Source organism: Phoxinus phoxinus (genome assembly GCF_949152265.1).
Source record: "Phoxinus phoxinus genome assembly, chromosome: 16".
Lineage (NCBI taxonomy): Eukaryota > Metazoa > Chordata > Actinopteri > Cypriniformes > Leuciscidae > Phoxinus > Phoxinus phoxinus.
The window spans coordinates 17,484,831-17,503,708 of record NC_136891.1 but is presented as its reverse complement, the minus strand read 5'-3'; the positions used below and the strand labels follow the sequence as shown (position 1 = coordinate 17,503,708).

At 41.7% G+C, this 18,878-nt stretch overlaps 1 protein-coding gene across 1 annotated transcript in view; it reads right to left on the bottom strand.

The window, feature by feature from the left end:
• Positions 1 to 18,878, bottom strand: part of LOC307012772 (pleckstrin homology domain-containing family G member 3) — an 80,115-nt gene that overhangs the window by 36,184 nt on the left and 25,053 nt on the right. Inside the window, exon 2 of the mRNA XM_079639815.1 lies at positions 9,238 to 9,304. Within this exon, the coding sequence (XP_079495941.1) occupies positions 9,238 to 9,286 (49 nt within the window). The 5' untranslated portion in view covers positions 9,287 to 9,304. The remainder of the gene's footprint in view (positions 1 to 9,237; positions 9,305 to 18,878) is intronic.

Genomic DNA, 18,878 nt, shown 5'->3' with positions numbered 1-18,878 from the left:
GTATTATGCCATTTCAAATTGTATGCCATTTTTTGGAAAATCTTACATTAAGATGCACTTCCTCTATATTTGACAAAGACAATCAGTATTAACCAATAATAATAATAAAAACATTCCAATGTCCTGCTATAATACATACGTCACATATAATTCACCCCAGATGTGCAGTCTTTTTCTCTAACACAACTCGTATAAGGTTCTAATCTATAGCCATCAACCTGCCCTGCTAATGCAACTGTAATAGAGCAAAATGAAAAAGATACAGTGCACACATCTTTAAGAAAACTACTGACTAACAGCTTAAAATAAGAAACTGCTTTGTTACTGAGCCCAGTATGGTGACATAGTTAAATAAAACTCTGAATCAGTGGAGCACACATACTCATTGTTGCTTAATAAAGACAGAGACATGCATTGTGTGTCCGAAGCAGAACATTACTGACTGCTTAGCGGCCTTGGAATGACCTAAACGACAGAATGCCACCCAAACTCAAGCACAGAAAACATGACTGATTTAATGAAATTGGCTACTCCCCCGTACATACAGTATGAGTATATAAGATGGCGGCATGCATCCACTCATTAGATTTGTGCTGAGCCGCCGATATGGTGTCCCGGCCAATCAGTGGGTAGTTCTAGGTTGTGGCAGGAGGGACATAATGTCTCTGTTCCCTCTATCAGGGAACGAGGGTTACGACAGTAACTGAGACGTTCAACGTTATGTCGGCTGACATATGGGATTCTTTTGAAAAGCGCTACAACGACTGTGTTACGAGTGTTGGCGATGCTGGCAAGCTGTAGCGTGCCTGTTGTCAACTGCCCTGGCTAAGTTACCAATCCAGCGCCCCATGTAAGCAGAAAATACCCTCATATGCCTGTAGGGATGGAATGGACAGGCATTACCACAGAGACGGTTGTTGCTGTTCCTTTATTTTTATCTTCAGAATTACAGAGAAGTGGACCAGTCGACCAATAGGTGGCGCAGTTACGAAACTAATATGATGTGGTCAGAGTGAAGTGACAATGACACATACAAAGTTTGGTGTCAATATGTCAAGGTATTGCAGATATAAAGCCTGAATAGTAATTTTGGTATCATGCCTAAACTTTGCCACTGCGGTATACAAAAACGGTTTTGTCTATCGACACGAAATCCATAACTTTTATTCGGCACGCTCTGGAGATGACACGATCCAATTTTGGTGAAAATCGGACGTTCAGTCTAGGAGGAGTTCGAAAAAGTAGGTTTTAAAAGAAAATAAAGATGGCGGACAGGAAGTTTGACTGACTATGGCAAAATTGGTATCTATGTTTTCAGCATAACCCAAGGAATCTATTAAGATCAGTGTCATTACAATAGGAAAATGTATGCAAAAGTTATTAGCATTTTTGGAAATTTAATTATAACTTTTGACCAAAAGGTGGCGCTGTCTTGAAATCTTTTGAGTACCTTCAAGGCCTTGTACTGATGACCCATACTGAGTTTCGTAACGATACGTTCATGCGTTCATAAAATACAGCATTTTAGCACATAATTCAAAATGGCCGACAGCCAAAAAGGCCGATATGGGAAAATTGGATATCAGTCAACTCAGTATGACGCCCTGAAACTAACGAGACCACTTTTGTGATTTTTGGACAAACCGTTCAGAAGTTATAAGCAAAAACATAAATTATTCATATCTCCGGACCAGTAGGTGGCGCTGTGCCGAAACGCAGCATGTAGCCTCAGGTCATGCTTGTGATGACATGTACCAAATTTGGTCTGAATCCGATAAAGCGTTGTGGAGATACAGCCTTACGTCTGTTTTCGCAAGCGCTACGTAAAATTTATTTGCGCGGTATTCGAGAACGGTAATTCGAATCAACTTGAATTCCAACTTTTGGTCGTCAAGGTCTGGAGATGATCTGGTTCATTTTTCGTGAAATTCGGAGTAACGGCCTAGGAGGAGTTCGAAAAAGTAGGTTTTTCGGAAAATTCAAAATGGCGGGAAAACTAAAATGACGTCATAGGGTGCAGTCGAATCGTCATGAGCTCAGGAATCAGAGGAAAAAGAATTTTGTTTCTAGCCCTTGTGGTTCAAAAGTTATTAGCATAAACATGAGTGAAACTTTGGACAGCTGGTGGCGCTAGAGGGAATGAGTTGGAGACTCCAAATTTGCTATGGTGATAGTTCAGGCTGTCCTCTATCACTGTGCCAATTTGTATAAGTTTCCCGCAAACGGTTCTATAGGCTGCCATAGACGCCCAGTCGGAAGAAAAAGAAAAAGAAAAAGAAAAAGAAGAATAAGAACGGGAACAGATACAATAGGTGCCCGCACTTTCAGTGCTTGGCCCCTAATAACTTAAGATGGACAATAACTTTATTCTAGATCTGCTGTAAAGCCAAAACAATATGTTACTTTAATTTCCTATTATCACTGTAAAGCTGCTTTGAAACAATCTATATTGTTAAAAGCGCTATATATATGAAGGTGACTTGAATTAACGCTGGAAAAGCATACCTATTCCAGGTGGAAAGGGATACTATGGGGGACACATCCTACCTGTAGGGAGGAATATGTGGAAATACACATATGGACTGACCCGTGAGGCAGTGCTACATATTAAAGAATATCTGTAGTAGGTCCTACTTAGAAAGGGATAGAGCTACTACAGACGCAGAGATGGGGCAGAGCAAGATCTGCAAAGAGAAAGACAAGTTTACCAAAAGTAATATGGGATTACCGACAGGGAATCATTACATATGGGCCATCTAGCCCAGTACACTCCCAGTGGAGTGAGCCCTCACTCCACGGGGGGCACGGCACGCTTTGGGTTCGCCCAGAGCCTCATCCGGAGCACGGAATGACACACTGGATCTGTCATAAGAGGGACCCGCACGATCATCCATGAACTTGACGCCATGCAACGCGATGGAGAAGTGGGAGGTCTGTGGGGACTGGCCCGGCAGAAAAACTCCCACTTTAAGTCTCAGATCACCCTGAGATTTAACCTCTCCGCAGAAGAGTGCAGAAGAGCTGGGCTGGGTAACAGTAGAGGGGACTCTACCTTTCACGAGGAAGTAAAGTCACGATCGCAATGTTGCAATGGTCATATACTTGCAATGAGGACATGAACCATCCACGAACACCAACTCAGGATGCTCACAGCCAAGACATGTGAGACAGCGGCCGTGGCCATCAGACGAGGCCAGGAAACGACACGTCTAGAAACACACAGACGAAAAGGCATCTTTAAAAAGACGCTCGCCGGCAGTGCCTGCTCTGTTAGGGAAATCTGCTCTTTTATTCTGAAGCACCCATGGGGGAGTCGCTGCACTTAACCGTGCACTCAAGTGACTGGCGAAACACATCTGAATACACCGTAGACTCTTCCCGAAAGAGAGATCTCCTCTTTATAATGCTCTTTTTTTATCTTTCCCCGCAAATCATGCAGCCTTATTAAAGACATTATCTTCATTTCATGTAAATCTATAATGTATTTATTTATGATTTATTTAAATAGGGACAGATACAATATACAGAATCAGCAGCAATAAAGATAACTTATTTCAAGATAATTAAATTCAATAATTGGCATATAATGTAATGAATTTAATTATATTTTTAATCCCCAATGAATCTCATTTCATCCAAAACAGAAGATTTGTTTTAGCGATATACAGTATGTATTTAGATTTACATTTTAAATGTTAAGAGGTTACAGTGGGAACACAGTCTAATCTAGCTAACAAAAATAAACCATAAACAATGTTCAGATTTTGTATTTCAAATTGATAATTTTCTAGACACCCAGGTTCACACAACTCGACGAGTGTTAAATCCAGCTCACTGTATTTAAGGGAGTCTAAAGACAAACACCATCTCCTGCCATTAAATTGACAAATCACATGACAGAAGTAAATCAAGCTTACAATTTTCAAAGCCTAGTCTCCTTCCCGCTGCAGATGTAGAATAGTCGTAGAGTGAAATATCTGTTCAATTATGGAGAGTTTAGAGGCAGCACAGGTGTTCCACCCCCTATCAGAACAGACAACACATCACTCATGCCTCAGCCGTGCAGAAACGACAGCTACAGCACACACACACACACACACACACACACACACACCGAGTCCCATGTCATGCTCACTGAGTCACCGCAGTGCATAACAACAGCGCTGAGAGACGACTTCCAGTTCACCTGAGAACTCATTAAGACCCTATTTAACTGTGTTGTAAAGAACCTAACACTAATGATGATGAACTGCACTGTTGTGCAACACATGCTGTGTGCTTTTGTGTTTGGTGTTACAAAGACCTCTAGTAAGTTAAGCAGGTAGCTGCTTTGGAAGAGCACACAAACAAAGACTAGGAAGTATATACAGCTCACAATATGCTTACAAGCTCACAGCAAAATCTCGGAATAATTTGAAATGTTTATAATTTATGCGTCACACTCACATTTAATCAATAAGGAACAATTGTGAATTACTGATTAAAGTCATGGCTAAAGGGCATTAAGCTTGACAACAATATAAATCACAATACAAACAGGCCTCAAGTGCCTAATTGCTTTGATAAAATTGTTACAACACAAACACTTAGATTTCTTTACATCCCAACGTTAACATAATATGATTGTTTTTTGGAGGGTGCACGTGTCTTTGACTGCATATGATATCCCACAATCCTGTGTATGCAAGTTGTTGGAACAAGTTAAATAATTCATAAACGTTTCTTCATTTATTTCAACTTTGTGACTATCTTTACTGCTTTGTAAAAAGAAAAAAGAAAAAAAAAAGAATATAAAAACATACACAAAACAACTGTTACCTGCACACAGCTTTCTTCAAGTGATACTGCTCTTTAAATGAACCATAAAGCAGGTAAAAATCCGAAATTGGCAGACAGATATCCAACAATGGCTGATTCCAATAAAGTGAAAAACATGCATCCAAAATAAGACACTTATAGGACACTGTATGTCACTCGCTGGCCCTCACATGTGAAAGCTTGGCTTTACACTAACCAGAGGAGACAGCATGTAAGATCTCTCAATTCGCCTCCAGATAATCCAGTCTGTTAATCCATTTACCCGTTTTAAAAACAGCCCAAGACGTGTGCTCTCTCAGCTACCGGTACTCATGCTCAAAACATGCACGTTTGCTCTGAGTCCAGATCTTAAACTCAGTGAAAGTATTTGGGATGTGCTGGAGGAGACTTTACAGAGTGCTCGACTCTTGCATTGTCAATACAGGATCTTGTACAAATTGTGCACCAAAAATGAATGCACCTCTAAAGGGAAAAACATTTTGTAATGTTATTGCCATCAAGAAGTGTATCAATTTTTGGTGGACAATTTGAGCCTCATGAATCTTGAGGCTCATTGTCATCCTGGAATATGGCCATAATGTGTCTACTCTATACACTCCATCAATTAGGGTTAGAAGAACTGTAGCCAAACATATAACATCCTAGAAACATAATAATCACTGGAATAATGATCCAAATCCAATCATAGACTCTTAAGCATTTGCCTATTTAAATCCAAATAGTGACTTTTTTTTGGGCTGGGCATAGGGTGACCACCTGGCTATTGTTCTGTTGCAGGTCAGCAGACCTGATTTTGCGGGACAATGCGGGACACGAGGGAGAGAACGTACTATTATTATACTAGGTGAATAAATATTGATTTTATATTAGATGTCTTTTTGCAGGGATGTTAACATGCTTTAAATTGCTAATAGGCTTTATAAAAATGTTAATGACGGCGCTGACCGGCGCTGTGAACGTCAATATAAAACTCATTTTAACAGCACGGGTCACCTGTAACTGGTTTTAACCATGTATATTTTTTCTCCCATACCTTATTATATGATCAAAGACACTTTTTCTTCTCGGCAGCTCCAGATAGATCCATTTTTCTGTTGCGTTTTTGTGTGTGTGTGGGTGTGGTTTTTTCCCCCCTTCTTCTCAGTGTTTTGTTTCCCCGCTCTGGCTAGAACCAATAATAACGTCTGCGCTGCGCATGTTCAGTGTTTTCTTATTAACTATTTTTTTATTGTAGAATTGTAATTTAAAGGACGATTAAATAAAATGCAGACGAAATTAAAATGCGGGACACTGCTTATGATTTGCGGGACGCGGGACAAAGCTTCAAATTTCGGGACGGTCACCCTAGCTGGGCAGTGTGTGTGTGTGTGTGTGTCCTACAGGAAATTTGGCATCCAAAAGCGGGACAGTAAAAATCCTAGGGTGGCTCAAGAACACTGGAAAAAATGTATAACCTGCATTTGTAATTTCAAAATCTATTTCTACTTCATCTAACCCACAAAAAGTACTTCTTTAAATTAATTATTTAATTTCTTTTATAAAATTTGTCAGGTTGATATGCAGATTAAAATTACATTTTGGACTTGCATGAAACCAGATAATTTAGATGTTCTTACATAAAGCACATTGTTTAGGGAATTAACTGTAAAACCCCCATATTTTCAAGTGCTTTGTACAGTCAAACAAAAAGCCTGTTGTATAAACAGTAGTTTCAGCGTTTGAGGGAAAGAATGTCAAATGGTGATGAGAAGTTCTCCATTACGCTATATTAAAGGTTCCTAATGTTGTTTTAAATGTCTCCTACAATAGGTTTACATGCATCCAAGATCAAAAAATACTTTCATTTTCATTACATTGTCGTGTAAATGAAAAGTCAGAACACAATAAAAGTTTTGTTTTTCAGTTGAAAACAGTGTGGTGTAACCTCAAACCCCTAAGTTAATAACTAATGATTTTTACAATGGAAATGAATAAATTAAAAACTTACTTAAAGGGGTCATGACATGAGAAACCAAATTTGCCTTGATCTTTTGGTATATAAGAGGTCTTTGTACCATTCAAACGTCCTGCAAGTTTCATAGCTTAAGACGTCCTCCCCATTATAAACGAATCATTTATTTAATCAAGCTCTAAATACAGCTCGTTCTGGATCCATGGTAAGAAGTGACGTCACGGTACGAAGTGACGTACCAGCGTTTGCATATGACCGCCTCCAGGACAAGACAACTACGCTCATTTCGTATCATTGTCGCGCCCGCGCGCCTCACAAGTGTTCAGTCGGCGGACAGCGAGTGGGTCTGTGTACAGGGAGATTACGATGCCGCAGATGTGCTGTTCCTGGCTGTGGACAAACAACATCTTTGAATACGCTGCCGAAAGATCCAGTCGTCAGGGAAAAATGGATGCACTTTGTTTTTTGCGGACGTCCCAGTCACGGCAGTGTTAGTTTAAGCGTTTGTTCTATACATTTGAAGGATGACTGTTTTGAGAACAAATCCCAATATGATGCTGGCTTTGCAGGAAAACTGTTGCTCAAAGATAAGTCCGTGCCGACTATTCTGGGCTCAACAACGACGACGCAAACTGTAAGTAATGTATTTAAAACTTTAAACTACTTTTTAAATACGCTGAATCCGCAAATGTTCTGGCTGGGGGCGTTAATAATTGATGCATAGGCACTGACGTTAGCCAATCATATCAGTGGGCGTTAACACTGAACTCTTAAAGGGGAAACACCCCCAAAACAGACTGTTTGAATAAGAGGATGAGAAACAGGGGGGAAAAGGTCATAAATCACTACATTTTAAAAGTTTTTTGTAAAAAAAACTATAGTAATACTATAATTGCACCTAAGGGAACATAATAATAAAATAAAAAAACCCATGTCATGACCCCTTTAAATGGCTTTTTTCTAGATCTGCAGTAAAGCCAAAACAATCACAATTCCTATTATCACTGTAAAGCTGCTTTGAAACAATCTGTATTGAAAAAAGTGCCATATAAATGAAAGTGACTTGACCAAATGTTAGATGTTCACTAAACCAAATAGTTATAAACTGAACAAAACCAAATAACCTCATAACAAATAAATAACTCCCACTTAGTTTATCCAATTTTACCCGCATACATACAGCACACACTCACATAAAGCAACACAATAAATAGCAAATCGCAAGATCTTTGCCAAATGTAAACTATACTATTATTGCCCATCTTTAAACAGCTAAATGTGGACAATTAATAATATAACTTAGTTATTATATAATAACTAATTTATTATAAACACTAAAATCACGAATTTCAGTATAGCTGCTTATGAAGAAAATGTGTCTTGAATGTAAAACTGACTTGATTGGAGAGATCATGTTCTTCATACAAAATACATGTTTAAATGAAAAACCTATTGAATAACTAAAGCTAGGGTCTGTGGGTGGCTGTCAGAACAATGCTATGCTATTTTAGTCTGAAGGATTTATGGGACAGTTGACGGATTATTACTTACACTCTTTAAACCTATTGTGGCAGCATATAAATTGTCTTCTTATCTTACCAAGCAAACTAGACAAAGTAATGATTCAAAAATACCTAGACTTAAATTTTGAACCAACATTTTAACTCTTTTGACATGAACTTTGACACAAGAGAAAGAGACAGAAAACAGACTCAACATAGCTCAGATGCATTCAAAAACAATGCTAGACAAACCAGAAAGACCTGACCCACAACAGGAGGATGCTGAAATATCTGCATACTTGGGACACAAATGTCAATTGCAAGTTTATGAAGATTTATCAGTCAAATGCATTTCAAGACAGTTCTGTTTTATTCTGGTGTGCTCTGTCTAGCTGTTTTTTGTTTAAAAACAAAGACATCTTGTGAGAACTTCCAATAGGAAACATGTCTGATTGATCAGTGTGTGGTGTCATTATTCACGGCTTTCTCAATGCCAACTAGCCATTTAGACAAACAGACTAGTCAATTTAAAAAAGATGTAGTTTTGCACATAAACTTGTAAAATGTTCGAAATGTTTGTTAAAGAGACACAACAATAGATACATGGCTCTTGTAGTCTATAGTCTGACGTACAGGTAATGACTCTAGTCATAACAGTGCTAGAAAAGCTGTTTTATTGTGCTACATCATCTACCAGTAGGGGATACTTGAACCTTTCTAACCAGCCGTCTGATGCACCTCTACAGGTGTAGTTTAAAAAACTGATTTTTGAGTGATTTTATACTATTCTTGTATTCACTGAAACAATGATCAAAACACATCATCTAACCAACAAAACTGCCATAATATGGAATAATAATGAAGTACATCAAAGTTTAATTGTATTGAGTAATGAGTTAAACATTTGCTTTGGCTGTGAGAAGTTTGACTCCACAATTTCTATGCAGAGCAGAGGTGGTGTCTTACCTTCACCCATTGGGACGTCATGGGCCGTGCTATTGGATCTCTCTGGCATGGCACTGAGGCCTCACTCCTGTAAATCAGAGTAAAATAAGATCATCTCATGAAAATTCACTCTCTGACAGTAGGTGGTGCAGCATTTCTATATAGCATTTCCTTAGTTACCGCTCTACACAAAGAAGAGCTGCGCTTAAAAACACTACTTTAATAGGCATTATATGGAAGTAAAATTAAAAGAAAATGTCATCAAAACTTTTATGAAGACAGTCAGGTCCTACCACAAATACATTCATATAAACCCCCAATTAATTTTTTTTCCCAACAATTACAGATGTTGTAACTTTTACACAAAAAAATACATTTTTGGAAAAGGTTTGCCAAAATAAAACAAAAAGCAGTTGCCGATTGTGTGTTTGGAGCAAAAACTGGCCAGTTCTGTATGATGGGCAGTCGACTGGTGCATCTCTAATTATGGAGTTTCATTGATTGGTATTTTGTATTAATTAATCTGTTGAAATCCTGTTTAATGCTGTCAGCCTAACTGGGATACTGACTATTTTTGTGTCAGACAAATACTGCCCTGATTTCAATCATCAGAATAATCTCTGATTGGGATTTTGTGACTGGATTTGTCTGTCAGTATTACATTAATTAAAGAAGAAGAAAAAAGCCTCACACCATAGAATAACAACCACACCAATGAGCTTAAGAAGACTGCTGAGAAGATGGAGAGCAGGCGGAGGAGTACAAAATTAGAGGGTATTTGGGGTGCCTGGAAGAATAGTGTCTCTAGCTACAGATGGGCCAGACTGAGGAAAAAACAAAGCTATGACAGATCCTGATATTCCCTCCCGGCATAGCACTATGATTTTTTTCAATCATAAAATTGAGGCCATCAGAAAGAAAACCTTGACTCCAGAGAACGTCATCTCACTACTAGACTACTAGCAATTTAATTATTTCATTGTCATATAACAGGAAGAAATAACAAGACTTAGAAAGGCCAATTCTCAAAGCCAACAATGAGCATGTTTAGATCCTTTAACCACTAAGCTACTGAAAGTGGCTTTTCCTGTAATCAAAACCTCTTCGCTTTCCTTAGAGCATGACACAAAAAGTTGGCAGTAATAAAACCCCTTAAAAAGAATTCACAATTAACTAATTATAGACCAATTTCAAATCATCTGCCATTTATATAATAAATATTTTAAAAAAGTGTTCACAACTATGTTCATATCTGCAGAGAAATTATCAGTCATGATTTAGGCTCCACCACACTACAGAGACTATACATGTTAGTTACAAAAAATTATCTACTCGTATCATCTGATCGCAGCTATATATTCCTTCTAGGGGTGGTTAATCTGTCTGATTTCCCGATTCGATTCGATTACGATTATTGAAGTCCCGATTCTATTACAGTCGATTTTCGATTATTAACGATTCTCGATTAGCGATTATTGATTTTCCATTTCACAACAGTAAATTCACTACAGTAAAAATCACAACAATAACAAATTATAACAAACTTCAACATATTCTGAATCTCTATTAACATAAAATACGGATGTCCACGCATCACATGTTACAGCTATCCTACCCGCTTTCTTCAGTGATTCCATGACTTCGGTTTTGGTCTTGTTGTAGAGTGTGGGGATCGCTGTGTCTGTAAAATATCTCAGAGATGGGACGTTGTATCTCGGCTCCAAAGTGTGCAACATAGCGCGAAAGCCCTGGTTTTCAACGACTGGACGCAAATCCTTGGCAATAAAAGTTGCGATTGATTGTGTAATGTGCTTTGCCCTTTCCGAGCCGGGTGGAAGCTTTGACAATATTGTTTCCACGCTTCAGAGTTCCGTCTCTTGCGTTCCGTCAATATTCCGTTATTATCTATTTTCAAAAAAAAAAAAAAAAATTTTTTTTTTTTTGAAAATCGATTTTTGGCATTTGTGAATCGGTTCAGAATCGTCCACGTCCGCATCGCGATGCATCTAAGAATCGATTTTTTCCACCACCCCTAATTCCTTCTATTGTTAGATCTTAACACTGCTACCAATTTTTGATAGACTTGAGAATCACGTTAGCAGCAGGCATTAGCATGGTTTAAACCAATCATTTTTGTTTGTGTAAATGAGAAGATTTAAGATAAAACACAAGTTAGGTATGGAGTGCCACAGGGATAGGTATTAGGCCCCATGCTTTTTTCACTGTTCTTCCCCTAGGGAACATTATACCAGGAAACATGAAATTAGATGTCATTGCTATTCTAACAACACCCATCTTTTTGTTTCTACATGACACAATGAGGTCATGACTCTTCAATTCTCCAAGTTAGCAGAGTGTATATTGGTGGAATCAATCATATAGGCTAGGACTAAATGCCACTAAACAAAAGATGCTAGAATATGATATGTTGCTCAATGGTTGTACCCTTGTGTCATTCTTTGCAGATAAGAACCTGGGTATTACGCTTGATCTGTCTTTTAATGGTCACATTGCTAATGAAGGCCTTCATTCATCTCAAAACAATGCTAAACGATGACAAACGGTGTCTGTTTCTGATGCTGAAAACGAATTAATGCATTAATAACCTCCAAACTAGATTATTGTAATGTGCTACTGAGTGGATGTCCTGTTAGCTCTATAAATAAGCTCCAGCTGGTTCAAGAAGAATCAAGAAACATGATCAAATTAGACCAATATTATCATCTCTACATTGGCTACCAGTGCGATTTTGTATCAGTTCTAAATTTTTGCAAATTGCTTACAGAGCCTTAATCGGCCCAGCTCCGCAGTACTTACGCAGTCTTTTATAGTATTATAATCCATCACAGCCACTACAGTTGCAAAATTCTGGCCTGTTGATAGGAATTTCAAAACAAAAGGAGGTAAATCCTTTTTCTACCTGGCTCCTAAACTCTGGAATAGTTGTCTTAGGATTGTTTAGGACAAGACACTATGTCGACATTATATTTAATTTCTTCTTACTGAGTCATTTGTTAAGGATGTAATTGATTAAAGAAAATACAGAGAAAGTCGTTTCATTGCATTAAAGAAAATACAGAGAAAGTTGTTTCATTGCAACATGCAAGCAATAACTGCACCAACAGCAGGCTTAGTCCTATGATGGACCTATGAAAATAAATCCATTTCCTTTGGTTCAGGACAGGCTATAAAACAAAAGGAACATTAGGATCCCACACCCAGATACCATTTCCTTACAAACAAATGATCCTGCCAACCAGTATACCCTGTCATCTCTCCTTTCATGTGGTCGTTTGTTTGACCTGTGCAGCAATGGTCAACAGTCAGCACATGTATTTATGTCACCATTGCCAAAAGAGACTTGAGGCATATGAAAGGAAATTAACAAACCCTTTCACACGTAAAATATTCTAGAATTATTTTAGAACGCATCACCTGATTATTTCCATGGTGACGCATACAGGAGCCAATAGCGCTGTATGTATCACTTTTATACGATGTATCCCTTTTATTTCGCCCCAATGTTAGTTTTAGGGATGGGACGGTATGAAAATTTCATATCACGATTATAGTGACCAAAATTATCGTGATTATCAATATTATCACGGTTTTGTTAAAACGAGATGAAAGTGTTCAAAAATAACTGATGCTCACACTGAAAACCTTTCAACAAGTTTATATTTGAAAATCAACAAACAACAAATAAAACAAGCAGCTCTATGCACTTATTAAAGCAAGATTCTATTCTGTGGCATTTCCTTCATTATAATGACCGTCGTCAATAGCAACGCATTATAACACAGCGCACATCCATGCATCACAACGAAAAAAAAAAAAAAAAAAAACATGCACCACAACGGGCGCGCGCTCTCGTTTCATTCAAATGCAACTTGCCGTCTTGCGTCTCCGTTTTTGATTGTATTGAAAATTAAATCAGAGTTGATTTATTCTGTACAGAGTTTGATAATATTGTTGTGATCATCTTGTCTGGACGATTGTTTTGTACGCTGTACTAAATGGATTTATAAACAGGTAAGATTTAAAACATTAATCTCAATTCAATATGTCCCCGTAATTATGTGGTAAAAAAAAAAAGAAGTTTACAATGAATCTATACATTATTTGTCAGGGTTTGAAACACGGAGAGAGATGAAGTAAGTTGTAAACACACTTTTATTGAACAATGCAGTTGCGGACACACAGTGGAATGGTAAGTGATACAGTCTATGGCAAATATGGAGAGTCTTAGCTGAATGATTGATTCCGTGATGTGTATACAGGTGCGGATCCAGGAGAGGGAGTTGAAGAGAAGGAGCCTTGGGGACTGGACTGAGACGAGACGATGGGATCCGAGGAGGAATGCAGGTAAGCTCGGGTAAGTAGCGGGTTAGCATAGGAGAGTGTTCACGGTGGGTCTGTGGTCAGGAAATGACGAGATCAGACAACGGAGGTGAGGTGAATGCTGGGTTAAAAAGGGAACTGGTGATGAGTCACAGGTGATGGGAATCAGTAATCAGGGGACTGTGAACGGGTGATTGAAGGAGTGGGAGGAGTCAGTGATGATCTGGGAGGTAATGGAGAGTGATGTGAAGGAGGAATCCTGACAGTACCCCCCCCTCCCGAAGCGGCTCTTGACGCCTGTGAAGGATGCTGTCGGCGGCGAGGTCTACCCCGACCTCTGGGTGCTGGTCGATTGGGATGTTCCTCGTGAAACTGGGAAAGGAGAGTGGGATCCATTACGTCGTCGCGCAGCACCCAAGAACGTTCCTCCGGCCCGTAATCCTCCCAGTCAATGAGGTACTCGAGACGGGGGCCTCGCCGCCTGGAGTCCAAGATGGAACGGATCCTATAGATGGGCTCATCCTCCACAGGCACCGGAGGAGGAGGAGGTACGTCAATGGCAGGTGTATCTGAAGGAAGAGGAAGGACAGGGTCAACGTAAGGTTTTAACAATGACACATGGAAGGATGGAGAGATGCGATACTGCCTTGGGAGTGTAAGTCTGTAGGTGACCTCGTTCAACTGCCTCTCAATGGGGAAAGGTCCAATGAATCGAGGACTCAGCTTACGACATGGCAACTTGAGACGAATGTCCCTGGTGGACAACCACACCTTCTGCCCAGGCTGATAAGAGGGAGTTGGTAGTCTTCGACGATCAGCCTGGGTCTTGTGTCTCCTTATTGCCTGTTGGAGATGAACGTGAGCTGAGTCCCATACCCCCTCGCTCTGCTGGAACCAGAAGTCGACAGCTGGAACCTCAGATAACTCCCCAGACCAGGGGAACAGAGGAGGTTGGTAACCGAGAATGCATTGGAAGGGAGTAAGACCAGTGGTGCTTTGTCGGAGAGAGTTTTGAGCATACTCCGCCCAGGGAAGGTAACGGTTCCAGCTGTCCTGGTACTGGTGGCAGTAGGTCCTTAGAAAGCGACCGATTTCCTGGATCTTGCGCTCAGTCTGGCCATTGGTCTGAGGATGGTATCCGGAAGAGAGACTGACAGTGACCCCGAGGAGCTGAAAGAAGGCACGCCAAACTCTGGAGATGAATTGGGGACCTCTATCAGAGACGATGTCCTCCGGGATTCCGAAGTTGCGAAAGACTCCCTGGAAGAGGGCTTCGGCGGTTTCCAGAGCAGTCGGCAGTCCTGGTAGAGGGATTAATTTACAGCCCTTAGAGAAACGATCAACGACTACAAGTACCGTGGTGAAACCATCAGATGGAGGAAGGTCGGTCATGAAGTCGATACCGATATGGGACCAAGGACGCTGAGGAATCGGAAGGGGCACCAATTTACCCTCTGGCAGTCTCCTCGGGGTGTTGACAATGGCGCAGACTGAACAACCCTTGACGAACCTTGTTACATCCTCGGAGATGGTTGGCCACCAGTACCGTTGACTGAGAAGCGAGAGGGTACGCTTGCTACCCGGATGTCCAGAGCCCGGTACGGAGTGAGCTGAGTCCAGAAGAGAAGTTCTTAGATGTTCCGGTACAAAGATACTCCCTTCTGGACCTCCCGGCGGAGCAGGATGGAGACGGTTTTCTTGGTGGATCCGATTGTCAATGTCCCACACAATCGGACTGAGAAATAAGGCTGGAGGGAGGATAGGCACAGGTTCACTATCTTCGTGAGGGACTTGATGAATTCTGGAAAGAGCATCAGCTCTACAATTCTTGCTGCCTGGACGATATGACACCTTGAAGTCGAATCGAGTGAAGAAGAGGGCCCAACGGGCTTGTCTCGGATTTAGTCTACGAGCTTCTCGTAGATACTCCAGGTTTCGATGATCCGTGATGACCTCAAACGGATGGTTAGCTCCCTCCAGCCAGTGTCTCCATTCCTCCAGGGCTAACTTAATAGCCAGTAGCTCACGATTCCCGATATCGTAGTTTAACTCCGCCGGGGCAAGCTTTTTGGAGAAGAAGGCACATGGATGAAGTACGGAGAGATCCCCCTGCCGCTGAGACAAAACGGCCCCCACTCCTGAGGATGAAGCATCGACTTCCACGATGAATGGCAGATCAGGATTAGGGTGAGTGAGTATTGGAGCAGAAGAGAAGGCTTCCTTGAGCGACTGAAAGGCCTGTAGAGCCGCAGATGATAAGGACAGAGACTTGGGCCGACCCTTCAGAGCAGTGGTAAGTGGAGAGCTGAGTTGACTGTAATCTTGAATGAAACGTCGATAGAAGTTGGCGAATCCTAGGAAGCGCTGGAGTTCCTTTACAGTAGATGGTAAGGGCCAGTTTAAAATGGTCTCCACCTTCCTCTGGTCCATCTGGATTCCATCTGGGCTGATGATATAGCCGAGGAATTGAACAGTAGTGATGTTAAACTCGCACTTCTCCAGTTTGAGGAAAAGCTGATGCTCGCGTAGTTTCTGGAGCACTTGAACGACATGATGATGATGTTCAGCCTGGGAAGATGAGTATATAAGTATATCGTCGATGTAGACGATCACGAAGCGATTGAGGAAGGGGCGAAGGATCTCATTCATATACCCCTGGAAAACTGCTGGAGCATTTGACAGTCCGAAGGGCATCACCTGATATTCATAGTGACCGGAGGGAGTCACGAAGGCGGTCTTCCATTCATCGCCGTGGCGGATACGGATGAGGTTATAGGCGCTTCGAAGGTCTAACTTGGAAAAGATTTGGGCGCCTCGGAGCTGTTCCAGAGCAGCCGGGACCAGAGGAAGAGGATACCGAAACTTCACTGTCTGAGAGTTAAGCTGACGGTAATCGATGCACGGCCGCAAGCCTCCGTCCTTCTTGGCCACGAAGAAGAAGCTCGAAGCGGCAGGGGAGATGGATGGTCGAATGAACTCTTGCTGTAATGCCTCTTCTACGTACTCCTCCATGGCCTTCTGTTCCGGGATGGACAAAGGATAGATACGGCCCTTAGGTAGAGTTGGACCGGGTAGCAAGTCGATTGCGCAGTCCCATGGTCGATGTGGTGGTAATTTGGTGGCCAGCGCCTTACTAAATACGTCCTGGAACGCCCGGTACTCCACTGGAATTTCATACTGACGTTGAGTCTCAGGGCTCTCCACCGAAGTGGAATGCAGTGACACTTCGGAGACATCAGACGAGGATGGAGGGATAATATCCGAAGAAACTTCTGAGGAAGGACTCTCTATTTCAGCGGATGACGGAGAAGGGGTAATCTTGGTGATAGTGACTAGACAGGCAGAATGACAGTCCGAACCCCATTGGAGTATTTCACCGGTCTTCCAGTGGAGATGGGGTTGATGTTGTATTAACCACGGGCGTCCCAGGATGATTTCGGCTGTAGACTCCTCCAGCACCATAAAAGAGATCTCCTCAGTGTGTAAGCATCCAATCTGCAGAGTTAACATGGGAGAACTGTAACGGACTCGACCCCTTCCTAGCGGTTTACCTTGGATGGTATGAATAGCGAGATCGTACTCAAGTCGTTTCTTTTTCAGATTCATCTTCTGGAGACATTGGGAGGAGATGAAGTTTCCCGCGGAACCGGAGTCAATGAGGGCTTGTACTGGGAAACAGAATTTAGGGGTTATTAGATGGACTTGAGTTTTGATAAGATGTTCAACGCTAGGAGGATGGTAGATTGAGCTTACCGCAAGGCGCGGAGGTCGAATGGGGCAGCTGTTGAGTAGATGTTTGTCAGAAGCACAATATAGACAGAGATGGGCTTGTATTCTTCGTTGTCGTTCAGAACGGGTTAGTCGAGAAGAATCAATTTCCATAGGAATAGGTGCTGGAGGAGTAAGATGAGAAGGTTGGGACGCCGGGGGCGAAGGATGTGCAGTGGGTATATTGACGTCACAAGCAGTTAGTAGTTGAGAGACTCTGATAGTTTTCTGAATGAGCGCTTCTATGCCCATGACGTCATCGTAAACCACGACCAGCTGACGGATCTTCGGAGTTAATCCTTGACGATATGCAGTAATTAAAGCGGGTTCGTTCCACCCACTAGCAGCAGCGAGGGTTCTGAATCGAAGGGAATATTCAGTCACCGAAGAACGGCCTTGTTTTAGATGGAACAGCTGATCGTGGATAGAGAGGGAAGCCACGGACTGTCCAAACACATCCCTAAAGTGTTGAATAAAATCCTTGCAAACATGAATGGTCGGAGAATTGGAATTCCAAAGAGATTGAGCCCACTGGAGGGCGGAACCGGTGAGTAATGAGATGATGAAAGCCACGCGGGCGGCGTCATTATGGAATTGTTGTTCATTCATAGTGAAATATAACGATACCTGGAGGAGGAACCCACTGCAATCCTCCGCCTCGCCGGAGTAAGGCGCTGGTTTGGCCATGGGACTGGAAGAGGCAGTGAACGAAGCAGCGGGTGAATGCGGAAGTGGATCCGGGGATGGACTGGTTGAAGCAGACGCTGATGCGGTGGGCACTGGGTGAGGAACAGCGTCTCGTGTATCCGATTGCATGTTGTTGGTCTGATCTTCTGTCAGGGTTTGAAACACGGAGAGAGATGACGTAAGTTGTAAACACACTTTTATTGAACAATGCAGTTGCGGACACACAGTGGAATGGTAAGTGAGACAGTCTATGGCAAATATGGAGAGTCTTAGCTGAATGATTGATTCCGTGATGTGTATACAGGTGCGGATCCAGGAGAGGGAGTTGAAGAGAAGGAGCCTTGGGGACTGGACTGAGACGAGACGATGGGATCCGAGGAGGAATGCAGGTAAGCTCGGGTAAGTAGCGGGTTAGCATAGGAGAGTGTTCACGGTGGGTCTGTGGTCAGGAAATGACGAGATCAGACAACGGAGGTGAGGTGAATGCTGGGTTAAAAAGGGAACTGGTGATGAGTCACAGGTGATGGGAATCAGTAATCAGGGGACTGTGAACGGGTGATTGAAGGAGTGGGAGGAGTCAGTGATGATCTGGGAGGTAATGGAGAGTGATGTGAAGGAGGAATCCTGACATTATTATCCCATAAATGGCACTCTTAATACCGTAATAGTCTTGTTTGAACTTGTTCGTTCGTCTTTGGTTCAAAGCCACTTGCTGCAAACTTTTCTTCGCGGAAGCTTCACGTTTATTTCAAGCGAGTGAGAAACAATATTTCAACTCAAAACAACATTTTGTGCCCAATTATTTCCCAGACGTAGTTTTGGTATTGAAGTCAAAGTTAACTTGCTATAGACGAATCCGCTATATA